Source organism: Cornus florida, unplaced genomic scaffold (assembly GCF_030987335.1).
Source record: "Cornus florida cultivar Cherokee Brave unplaced genomic scaffold, ASM3098733v1 CherokeeBrave_3.0.0_Hap2_Chr06, whole genome shotgun sequence".
Lineage (NCBI taxonomy): Eukaryota > Viridiplantae > Streptophyta > Magnoliopsida > Cornales > Cornaceae > Cornus > Cornus florida.
In genome coordinates, this window is record NW_026775576.1 from 64604550 (window position 1) to 64617371 (window position 12822).

The window sequence follows — 12822 nt, forward strand, 5'->3', positions numbered from 1 at the left end:
AGAAGAGGTAAGTTACATGCATTGATATACATTCCAAATATGATGAGGTGCTAGCTGTATGATTCAGCCAAATTACGCTTTAAAGCACTAAAATGATAAATTTGTGAAAGAATAAAATAAAATTAAAAAAAATTAAAAAATGGGTTCGAGCCAAATGTACAAAACTTCAAAATCTAATCGGTCACTGCTATTTAGACATTTGTTTCCAAATTGAATATATATATATAGAATAAAATAAAATTAAAAAAATTAAAAAATGGGTTCGAGCCAAATGTACAAAACTTCAAAATCTAATCGGTCACTGCTATTTAGACATTTGTTTCCAAATTGAATATATATATATATATATATATATATATATATATATATATATATATATATATTTATTTGCCTAACTTTTGGCCTAATAAAAAAATATATGGTCAAGTGCAGTTAAAGAAAGGAGAGAAGGATGAAGTTTTTTGCGTTTGGTTTGAGAGAAAGAAACAAAGGGATGTCGCATCTCTCATTTTTTCATATTTTTCTATCCGTCCAATTTTGGGAGAAAGGAGAAGAGAGAGAGTGAATAACTATCTACAAATATACAATTTACAATTTTAACATTTTCAAAAAAATTTAAATGAATATCTACTTTTTATTATTTTCTACAGTGAAGGTATATTGATAACAAATATATAAAAACTCTTCTTCACCCATTCATTCTTTTTACTATCTATTCCATTCAACCAAATAAAAAACAAGGAGACACATTCTCTCCCTTAGAATTCCTCATCCATCCCTTCCCCTATCTCTTCCATCCATTTTTATATCCTTCTAACCAAACGGAGCATTAAAGAGAAGTTTCTAAATTCAAACACCTCTCTAACTTTATCACATGCAATAAAAGTAATTTTCATTGGAAAAAAATAAAAAATAAAATTAAGGATGGTAGTCTAGTGGTACTTTTTCACCTTCTAATACTTTCTCACTTTTCAATTCTCACTTTTCAATATAGAAGGTTAACGGTTCATATGGGAACAAAGTAGGTATATGAGTGTATTTTTTGTCAATATTCCATATAAATTTTAAGATTGCTTTCAATTGTATTTGTTGGACTAATGCTACAATTACATTTATGATTCATTTGGTAGGAAGGAAGGAAAAGGGGGTGAAGGGAAGATAGGAAGGAAGAAACAAACTTCCTTTGTTGGGTAGAGAAGAGACAAGAAGGGAAGGGAAAAAAAATATATGGATGAGCCATCTTTCTTGCTTATCAAATTTTCGTTATTCCAAATATAGAGAGAAGAGAGGAAGGAAGAAAAATAAGACTTTTATGAAAATTTTAAATTACATTTATGATTCATTTGGTAGGAAGGAAGGAAAAGGGGGTGAAGGGAAGATAGGAAGGAAGAAACAAACTTCCTTTGTTGGGTAGAGAAGAGACAAGAAGGGAAGGGAAAAAAATATATGGATGAGCCATCTTTCTTGCTCATCAAATTTTCGTTATTCCAAATATAGAGAGAAGAGAGGAAGGAAGAAAAATAAGACTTTTATGAAAATTTTAAATTACAATACTATCATTACAGGTATGTGAAGAATAATATCAACAATTTCCATAACAGTCGCTTAGATTTCTTTTTGGTTGCCAAACTTGATATCCAATTAAGAATGAAGTAGCACATATTTAAAATTACTGGGGTCCTATAGCAATCTTATGATCTATGAATGATGGGGCTTTGAGTGATGGCTTGATCTTCTCTCCTCTCACTCTCCTTTACTTTTCTTCTAGTCTAGGGCCTTCAGAAAGTTGAAATTATTGTCTTTGACATGATACGAAATTTGGATAGATATTACATTTCTGTAATATGATCAACAGGCATCCACAAATGGACAACTGAGTTGATATTTGGTTGATATTTACAAATGAGTTTTCACAAATATCCTATTGATTGGTTTTCTTGGCCATGTAGCTCTTGTTGACACTCTGGTTGCCAAGACAAGGGCTTGGGAAGAAGATCGTGGCATATCATTTACCTATGATGGTGTTCCCTTAGTTGCCATGGTAGATGAGTATGCAATGCTCCGGCATGACAGAGAAGAAGAAAAACCAAGGATGAGGGTACTTTTTATCAAGCGAGATAACAAGATATAATCAAATGTATGTACAAAGTAGTACTAATTAGTCTTGACGTAAATCAATCCTCATCTCACATTAGCTTTCAGTGGCTGATCACCAGTCAAAGTGTGTTTCTTATACTGAAATATGTTATCTTTTGACATTACAGTATCAAAAGAAGTTCCATGAACAACTCAACACAGAACAAGAAACAATTTTTGGTTCAAGGTACAAAGAAGGTAGTGGGCCCTCGTGCAAATGGTGGTGCTAGCAGACGGCTACCTCTGAATGTTCCACCAAAATGGTGCCAGGTCTTCAAGTAAAGATGGAAGAAGGGATAGCGCCAGGCACATTGCTCCTGCGAACTATGTTGCCATTTCAAACGAGGATGTTGCATCTCACATTTCTCGCCAGTTTCGGCTTCACAATAATAATGGAATAAGGAAGCAATCTGTCGGTTTACACACACGTGTGAGATGTGATTGTTATTACCAGTGTAGTTGCTGCAATGGGGATTCTTCTTTGAACATTGAGGCAGTTTAGAGACTGGATTGTTTGTTTGTGCTTGTTTGTGTTATATTGGCATTTGGAAAGCTTTTAAATCTCACTTCTTCCTTTTTTTGCTTGCAATAGGAACATTTAGAGAGATGTTGGTTTCTCACATATGCAGGAAATGAATTTGATGAAGAAAATCAGTCTCAAAAAGAAGTGGCGCATCCATGGTTAGAAAACTGAAGCTTCTTGTTGATTTGCAATTTTACAGAAACAATAGCATCTGTAATTCAATTCCCCCTAATTGCAAGGATCCAAAAAGGGAATTTAGAAAACACTCCCACAATAGCAAAATAACATCAACATCAAAATACCAAAAGCAAGATACACTACAATAGCTAAACTTGGAAACACACAGCATCGCTGCTGATCCAATTATCCAGTGTCTCGAGTGTGATATAACCATAGTCGGGGCAGTGTCAAGGCACTCCTGGTCTGTGTACTATTCCTATAACCATAGGACATACAGATGACATCGATTGTCCCTAAAAACACAGGCAAGCCACAGCCACGGGCATAAGCTTGCATAGCTTCTGTTCTCTCTTTGCACGAAGCATGGTGGTGGGTGATTGGGGGAAAGAGTGCTGCTTCAAACATTGAATTAATTGGTACTCTTGAACGCCGGGAAATACAATGTTATTTCAAATTTCATTAGATACTCCAACAATAGCAAAATAACATCAACATCAAAATATCAAAAGCAAGATACACTGCTACAAGATACACTGCTACAATAGCTAAACTTGGAAACACACTGCTGATCCAGTTATCAGGTGTATCGGGTGTCATATAGCCGTAGTCGGGGCATTGTCGAGGCACTCCTAGCCTCTGCTATTCCTATAACCATACCATACAGATGACATCCATTGTCCCTCAAAATCAAAGGCAAGCCGCAGCAGCATAAGCTTGCATAGCTTCTGTTCTCTTTCCACGAAGCATGGGGCGGTGGTGGGTGATTGGGGTGAAAGAGTGCTTCTTCAAAATTAATTGCTACTCTTCATCGCCAATCTGGGAAATACCAATTAATTTGATAGTTAATGTAATTTCAAATTTCATTATGTTGCCCTTCCAGCCATAGATCGATATAACAGTCATGTATAAGTCCACTTTTTGCTTTGACCTGAGAAATACAACATGTATAGGTATAAACATTTTTTATTCCTAAAATTAAAAAACAAAACATATTAATACATTAAAATCAAGCAAAACCAAGTACTATAAAATTTAAAATAACCCAAAAACAATAATTCATACCAATCATCCAATAGAAACGAAAATCACTAGTAAGATCAATACCATGTCTCACAAACATAGCTCTAACAATGCAACCAAGCCTCCATCTCTTCAAAATCACCATAAATATCATCCACAAGACCCGCATCAAAGTTTTGAATTTGCACGATAAGAACAGGCTTATCTCTCACCATGAAAATGTCTCTATCCATATCCCAGTCCCTCGTGGTCACCAAACCACTCTTGTTTGTGCGTTCCTTTCAAGTAAAATACAATTTTAAATGAATAAAATTCATTATTATTATTATTATTATTATTATTATTTTGACAATAAACACAAAAATGAGACCAGATCAGTCCATGAACAATAAATCATAAGAATCAAAATAAAACTAATACTCACAAAATCACGGACTTCACTAGGTTGTTTGTGTAGCGTTCCTTCGACAAAGGAGTAATAGGTCTGTTTTCTAGTAATAAAGGGTTCAATGGAAGGAACTTGTTCTTGTGTTTACCTATTTTGAATAGGGAAATAGAAGAAGCTATAAAGGAAAAGAAATATAACATTACATAGATGGTTTACTTCGAGGGAAACCAGCCTCCAAGATTATAGATGGTTTACTTCGAGGGAAACCAACCTCCAAGATCTACCATGATCATATTAGAACCAACTTCCCCCCTCATTTATTGTAGAACTCCTATTTATAATACTTTATACAATAATAAAACTACCAACATCTCCACAATATAGTAACGCTCATAAGTACCACATAACTCTCCATTCCACTTCTAAATAACTACCCCACTTCACCTACAAAATAGTTAAACACATAACTAGTGATAACTATCCACTAAAATCTCCACTTAACATGTAACAATTCCGTCCCTCTAAGATTTGGTCTTGTCCTCAAGGCCAAGTTCTGAAAATCTGTTTTGCATGTCTTTAATATCTTCATACCTCTCAACTTCCTCAGGCAAACATCCTTCAATGAGAAAAATCCTTTGCAGCTTTGGTGCGTCTCTCATTGATTTCTGCTTGTGTGAGCTTCTTGATGTTGATTGGAACATTAATCTGGTAGTTTGATGATTGTTCCATTATTGGCTTCTTTAGATCTGTTTGGAAAACTTTTTGTTGGGCTTACAATTTCGCCTCATAAAGACATGCCAACCCAACCGCAGCTGAAAGGTTGTTTGGTTGAGCAGCTTGGACATCCAGCCGAATATCAACTTTAAGGCCACTGACAAAACAACTCACTTGCTGAAATGAGAACACTTTTCCCGCTCTTCCTCTCAAATTGGCTCTGATTTTCTCGAACAGAACCAATTTGTTCGAGCTAGGTAAGATCTCCGAAAAAATCTTCTTTAAGTGCTCATGACCTAAGAGGATATCGAATCCATCTTTGGCCTAAACTTGTCCAACATTTAGGCGTATTCGTGATAAGTAATGTCAACATGTCATTTTTGACTATGGTTTGGTTTGTGATTGAGAAGTCTCGTTGGCCTTGACTATGACTAAAGTCTGATTATTTTGGTCAAAAATAAAGTTCTCTCTCAATCATGGTCAAGGCTCATGACCATGGTCAAAAATAAATTTTCTTCTTAGTCATGGTTGAGACTCTAAAGCCATGGTTGGCTGAAACTCCTAGGCCATAGTGATCGAGACTCTTAGGCCATTGGTTGAGATGAGACTCCTTGGCCATACTGATCGAGACCCGACTATGGCTAGTCAAGACTTTTAGGCCCTAATGATCGAGAGACTCTCTTAGGTTGAGACTTGGGCCATGGTAAATGAGACTCATTATCATAGTTGTGATACCCCCGAATTTCCACGTGTAGGTTGGCTAGGCCCACACCCAAAGACCCGGAGATATCAAAAACAATTAAGGTATTTAAACAAGCACGAAATACAAGGATAAATAAGAATAATAAGTAAGTTGAAAGAAAACTAACTAATGAATAATAATCCTTAAATAAATAAAATCTCCAACTAGTACAACTCGGGAATCCAATATTCAAAGACCCCTAAATAAAATCTCATAAATACAAACATCTGAAAGTCTAGGTTTGAAAATAGGAAACAAAGATAAAGAAACAGGATCCTACATCATAGCAATCCGGAAGAGTGATGAAGAACGTCTCTAATCAGCAACTACAGATACTCTAGGTTTGGAACATCCGATGAACGGAAAACAATGGTGGGTTAGATCCATAAGCAAGTTCTAATCTACTACAACCCAATCAGAGACCTGATACAGACAACATCCCTAGCTATACTCATGCAATAGCTAAATAGTCAATAAATATATACACACTAAGACGCTCACCACAATATAGAGCAAACTCAACCGGATAGACAATACCAGCTAGCAAAATGCACACAATGGTGGACTAGTGGACCACATCTACCAAGGTATGCACATCTCCTATATTTGATTACTCATCTCCGACAATATACGCCTCAGTCCTAACCACCGATCAGGAGACTCAAGCTCGTATCGGGGCCATGCATATATATCTATATATATACACAAAAGCCCATGGTTGATGTGGGTGCAACGCAATAATATCCCAACCTAATTTCTCAAATAAAGGTCACCTAAACAGATTCACATTAGTAAGACAATGGTGACCAAAAACAACCCTGCTTGATGTTGGTGCAACACAATAATATGATTATATAATTACATTCCATCAACTAAGTTCCTTTCCCATGGGCACACATACGGATCAGTAACTACAACAAGGTGACACAATGACAAAACTGCTTACTTAGGCGACAACATAGTAACTATAAATTGTTAAGACACTGAAATTAATACCATGGCCTTAATTTCAACAAGGAAATCTGATTCATTAGACTTAAAAAAATACATATATATATGTATGTATATATATATATATATATATATATATATATATTGGCATGGTGCAAGTCAACAACTTTGTCCCAAACAGTACCCAATACTTATATTACACATAGTTCATAAATTTAAACAACAAAACCGAGAAATTAACAATGAAATTTTAGCATTAAAACCGCACACTGTTACATGTAATAGTTTTAGCAAAAATAGAAAAACTATGTATCCTCACAAACTATTACCTGTAACAGTTATTTATTTTCTACACAATTTTGAAACCCGAGTAGTTTGAAGTGTGCAAATAAGGAACACATCAGCATATATATATTAGCACTTTCAGGCAATAAATTCCACGTAATAGTTTTAGCAAAATAGAAAAACTACGTATCCTACCAAACTATTACCTGTAACAGTTATTTGTTTTCTACACAATTTTGAAACCCGAGTAGTTTGAAGTGTGCAAATAAGGAACACATCAGCATATACATATTAGCACATCAACACACACACACACACACACATATATATATATATCAGCACTTTCAGGCAATAAATTCCATGATTCCCAGCCAATTAAATTCCAATTTTAATCCTTTAATTCAGTCCTAAAATCTAGCATGTGATGGTGAATTATCAAAGTCAAAGGAGAAGAATAGAGAAACAACTTGCCTCAAGGATTTCAGATTTAACCCCAACAAATATCGCTTCTAAAACAGCCCGATATTCTTCTCTAACTCCGGCAATGATGTGTTACCGTCATTCCCCAAGGTGGTGGCCAGATTTCTCTCTCCTTCCTCCTCTCTGGCCAAATCTCCCTTCTCCTCTCTGTCTCTCCTCTGTGCCGCTTTCTGCTCACCCTTCTATTCACGTTATTACTACATAATTATATATAAACTATTCTAACTTACCCTAACCCTTTTCCCCATCAGATTACTAAACCTAATAAAACAACAACAACAACAACAACAACAATAATAATAATAAGGTAATAATGATAATAACCTTCATAACATGAAATTATATATATATATATATATATATATATATAATAACCAAATAATAATATATATATATAAATATATATTTATGTATATATATTTATATGCATATATACAATATACCCATAGGCTTTTAGCCTGCACCATCCAATTAGGCCTACCTCCACTTCTCCAACTAGTCCAAGGCCCTAAATACCTTAAGCCCAAACCATTAATAACTTAATTAAACCTAAGCAATTAAGTAAACTATTAATTAATTTAAATAAACAATCAAATATTAACAATTAAATTTCAACATAAGCAAACCAACATATAGTTAAAGTATCAATCACATAATTAACACAATAAATAATTTAAATAACATTAGTCACAAAATTAAAATACTTAATTAAATACCCAAACAAATATATAATTAACTCAATAAAAAGTGAACAAATAAATACACTTAGCCACATAAGCAATTTATAACAATTAAATCAATTAAAATAAACCTCTAAAAATTAAGGGTATTACAATAGCCGATTAGTTTTCTCAGGTCATAATGCCTTAGGCCATGACTTGATCGAGGGACCCCTTAATCATACTTGATTGAAAGTCTTAGGTCATAGTGACTAGGGGAACTTTCTTAGGTCATAGTGATCAAGAATCTTAGGCCATGATAGTCGAGAGACTTTCTTATATAATAGTGACTGAGTGACTTAGGTCATACAAATCGAGAGTCTTAGGCATAGATGGTCGAGAGACTCTCTTAGGGCTATGACCCCAATATCTTATCTCAGTCCTAATGACCTAAGAATTCCATTCTCCCTAATTCTCGGCCTTAATTCCAATCAGCATGATTAGAAATTAATCTTTTGCCCCAACGACCATGGGTTGATCCAGAGTCCAGACCTCGAGATCGTCGTCCACGTGTCATGATAATTTTCGATTATAATTTAGGTATTAACAACTGCCATCTAACTTTATGAAAATGGGTTCATACCAAATTTTTGTAGAATTGTATTTACTTAGGCCAGTCTTCATGTTCAACCTATTATGACCACTAATGGCCAATTTTGGCCTTAATTTATGAACAATTAAACCCGTACACCATTTGAAAAATGTACAATTTAATTTCAAATGTTAACACACAATGTGTCCAATTGACCATGGTGCACGTGTCTGCAAAACTTCCTTCCACTTTAGTCATTTTGAAGCTTCCAAACTACAATATGCCGTTTGTACCTTGAGTTGAAGCTTCTTATGCGCAACAACTTATTGTACTTTAAACATGTCTATGTGTGGTTTAGGTGCTCATGCAAGCTAACAGGTAAGAATAACTTGATAAATATATATATTTCTAGGGAAGGTAATAACTTGATTTTTGAGGGACCGAAGTACTAAGCTGCCATTTCTTTGGTAGCTTTCATTCATTTCAGTGGGTATGAAATCGTGAAATTGCTAAGTGATGGAGCCAATTAAGGTCCAAGACATGTGTTCGAAAAAAAATTTAGAAAATTGCATTTTTATATGTATATTTAAAAAAAAAAAAAAAAATTTAATCCTCTTAAATTTGAAAAAATTACATTTTGTGCCCCCCCCCGGCGGGCGGGGCCGGAACTATATTTTGTGCATAAAACCCCCTAAACTATCACATTTTGTTGCAATATACCCCAATGCCTATACTATGTTTCATTAAATGGCCATAATATCCCTTCTTACTGAATTACTCTTAAGCTATTTTCTTATTTAAATAAAAGATGAAAAAAAATCATATTAATTTGATAACACATTCTCCATTAAATTTGCATATATATTTACCTTTAAATTTTTAAATTAATTGTCTAAATAAAAATCTCTAGTAGAAAAAAAAATTAAAAATTAAATATTTTTTTCAACTTTTTATAGATATATTGCATGAAAAGAAAGTATTTTTTTTTAAGTATTATTATTTTTTCATCAATATATTGTATGGAAAAAAAAGATATTTTTCTACATTAAAAAGGTTTAAATTGGTTATAATAAATTTTATTATAAATAATAAAAATTTAATAATAAGTTAATCGTTTTAGAAAAGGTTAGTTACAAATCTATTTATCTTTTTTTTATTTTTATTAGAAATTTATATTAATAATAAAATTGAGGTAAATAGTATAATTAATGTGTATTTTAATGCAAAAGGATTTGTCATTAATTGCAACAAATCAATTATTTGCAAAAAGGTAATAGTTCAAGGGGTTATTTACACTTTACCCTATATATAATTCTTTAAAATTTTAGAATTGTCCACTCTTAATTTTTTTTATTGCATTATGCCCTTAACATAATTTCTAGTCCCGTTCATGCAAACGATGATCTTATTATCTATTTATTGTAAAGCATATACTCCAAACGGTGATCTTATTATCTATTTATTGTGAAGCATATACAGTATAAAGTAAAACACCATGAAATGTGAAAAGAAAAGAAAAGAAAAATAAAAAATAAAAAAAAAAATAGATAGAAAAACAATGAAAACAGACAAGTTAGCACTAATAGAACAATATATCTGAGCTTACCCTTTTTTTTTCCCATTCCTCCCATTCCAAAACGTTGATCTTATTATCTATTTATTGTAAAGCAGATACACTATAAAGTAAAGCACCATGAAATGTGAAAACAAAAAAAAAATAGATAGAAAAACAATGAAAATAGACAAGTTGGCACTAATAGAACAATAGATCTGAGCTTACCCTTTTTTTCCCTATTCCTCCCATTCCAAAATGTAAACCTGCATCAAAAAGATTGAGGGACATGAATTATACATGCATTGTGGTCATAGTTTGATAAGTGAGATAATAATGAAAACACACTTAAAACCCGTTTCTTCAATTTTGTATCCATGCAACTTTAAATTCTTTAATTTTGGACCTATCTATTACAAATATTCTATAAATGTTTAACCGTGAAAATAAAATAATAGACATATTATGAATTGCTTATCCTTGAAACGGTGGATGTTCAAGCCCATCATCCCACCAAAAACTGCCACGTTAACCTACTACTACCTGCCACGAAAAGCAAGGAAATGACTGAGAATGAGCCCAAGAAGGGCTCAGCAGAGGTTGGGAGATGAACATTGAGAGAGTCATTTAGGATTAGGGTTTGGAAGCTGATTGATTGATTGATGGGACTGTTCTAGGGTTTCGATTTATCTTTTATATAGGGGACAGAGGGTTTCCAATTTGGACGGACTTCCAACCCATATTGAGAAAAACTGGAGATTGATTGGGGAGAGGAGTGGAAAGGGTTTCCAATTGAATTTGAATACGTTGTTTGGACATGGACTCATATTGAGAAAAATTGGAGAAATATGAAAAGGGAGAAAAATAAAAATAAATTATTTCAATTGAATTTCAAGACACAATCTTGTAATATTTATAAATAAATAAAATAATAATAATAATAATAATACTAAAAATATATATTTGGAAAACAAATACTATTTAACTTAATTAAAAATTGGAATTGAAACCGTTCATATGTTGAAAATTATTTAGGAATTGAAACATATGTTGATATATTGGATCTTATTCTCTTCACTTGAATCAATCCTTGTAATTTATTGAAACGTTGGATATATTGGATCTCATACTCTAAAATAATCTATCTTTAAAAAAATTACTTAGGAATTGAAACATATTGGATCTCATACTCTAGAAAATTAAATAGAGAAGTAAAATCTAAAATGAGAATTGAAACATATATTGGATATCATATTCTAAAAAAGAGTGATCTTTGGAAAAGATATCTGTTTTAGGAATTGGAAAACAGATTTGATTTAGCAGCTAAAAAAGAATCGATCTTTGGGTCTGTTTAAGGAATTGGAAAATAGATCTGATGGCCTTTGAAGGAGAAAGGGGAGAACTAGATTTGATGATTTAACCATTTCTAATTTAATTCAAGGTCAGATAATCAGATCTACACTACACATACTGAATAAATTGTTCTAAAAGCACCAAAAAAAAAAAAAAAAAAGAATATAATTATATTACCTTGAAGGCAGTCACAATTCTCTGCCTCTTTCCGAACCACATCAAGAACAGAATCGATGAGCCCAGCCCCTTCAGTAGAGTGACCTTTGGCCCAATTATTGGCGACACCGGACTGCCCGAACACGAAGTTGTCGGGTCGGAAGATCTGGCCGTAGGGCCCGGATCGGACGCTGTCCATGGTGCCTGGTTCGAGGTCCATAAGGACGGCGCGTGGGACGAACCGGCAACAGCTAGCTTCGTTGTAGTACACATTGACCCGCTCCAGTTGCAGGTCCGTGTCACCTTGGTATCTACCCGTCGAATCTATGCCGTGATCGGCGCAAACCACCTCCCAGAACTTTGCCCCGATCTGGTTGCCAAATTGGCCCCCCTGAATGTGCAGAATCTCACGCATTTTCTAGAGAGAGAAAATAGAACTAAGATGGAGAAGGCAGTGGGGTTTAGAGAGAGGAGGGGCGGCGAATCGGGGGTTTAGAGAGAGAGAAGGGGAGGACTAGTTTTGCAGTTTGGGGGAAATGAGAGAGGAGGAGGGGGTTTAATGGAGGTATGTTAACGGCCGTTGTCCGCCACTCTGTGAGCGTGGAGAGTTGGGAGGGGAATGGTAACGTCGCCGTCTGGTTTAAGTGGGAATTTAAAATTTGAAATTAGAAACCCAAATTTTGAATATTTTTTATTCATACAAGCTCTTATAGCATCTCCAACGATAAAATACTAAATTCGGATGCCAAATATATATTTTGACGGTATTACAGTGTCAAAATGTTATATTTTAATAATTCTGTTCTAATAATGCATTTTATGCAAAATGCTATTTTTTTACACAACTATTATTCTTTTCAACTACCATTCACACCATTTATATTTGCATCAGTAATGTTAATATTAGGTACATTCCAAGTCAAGTTGTAGATATTAAAAAAAAACTAAAATTAAACTTAATTAAAAAGAATCAAAAATCTAAAATATCTAGTCAAAAAAGGACTCAAAATATATATATATATATATATATATATATATATATATATATATATATATTTATATATTTGATTATATTATTAAATAATTTTTTT

The 12822-nt window shown here is 33.6% G+C and overlaps 1 protein-coding gene across 3 annotated transcripts; it reads right to left on the bottom strand.

Moving 5' to 3' along the window:
* Window positions 1-2901: 2901 nt before the first annotated feature.
* LOC132311762 (tubulin beta-8 chain-like) lies at window positions 2902-12246 on the bottom strand. Of its 3 annotated transcripts, none has more exons than XR_009483094.1 (4): window positions 11753-12246; window positions 10451-10488; window positions 3902-4137; window positions 2902-3767 (listed from the first exon to the last, which is right to left on the bottom strand). XR_009483094.1 is itself a non-coding variant. In XM_059809843.1 (4 exons), the coding sequence occupies exons 1-3, from the start codon at window positions 12144-12146 to the stop codon at window positions 3964-3966; spliced, it is 606 nt and encodes a 201-aa protein (XP_059665826.1). In that variant the 5' UTR covers window positions 12147-12246; the 3' UTR covers window positions 2903-3767; window positions 3944-3963. The 3 variants fall into 3 exon arrangements, 2 of the variants coding, with proteins under 2 accessions (XP_059665827.1, XP_059665826.1); XM_059809843.1 differs by having other exon boundaries at window positions 2903-3767; window positions 3944-4137; XM_059809844.1 differs by lacking the exon at window positions 3902-4137.
* Between the last annotated feature and the right edge of the window lie 576 nt (window positions 12247-12822).

Bases quoted from the DNA above. Each gene is read 5' to 3' on its own strand.
- LOC132311762 (XM_059809843.1), bottom strand. From the start codon at position 12,146: ATGCGTGAGATTCTGCACATTCAGGGGGGCCAATTTGGCAACCAGATC. The intron at 10,489-11,752 runs GTAATATAATTA...TTTTTGATGCAG, and splicing joins GAATTGTGACTGCCTTCAAG to GTTTACATTTTGGAATGGGA. The intron at 4,138-10,450 runs GTAAGCTCAGAT...TTTACTTGAAAG, and splicing joins GAGGAATAGGGAAAAAAAGG to GAACGCACAAACAAGAGTGG.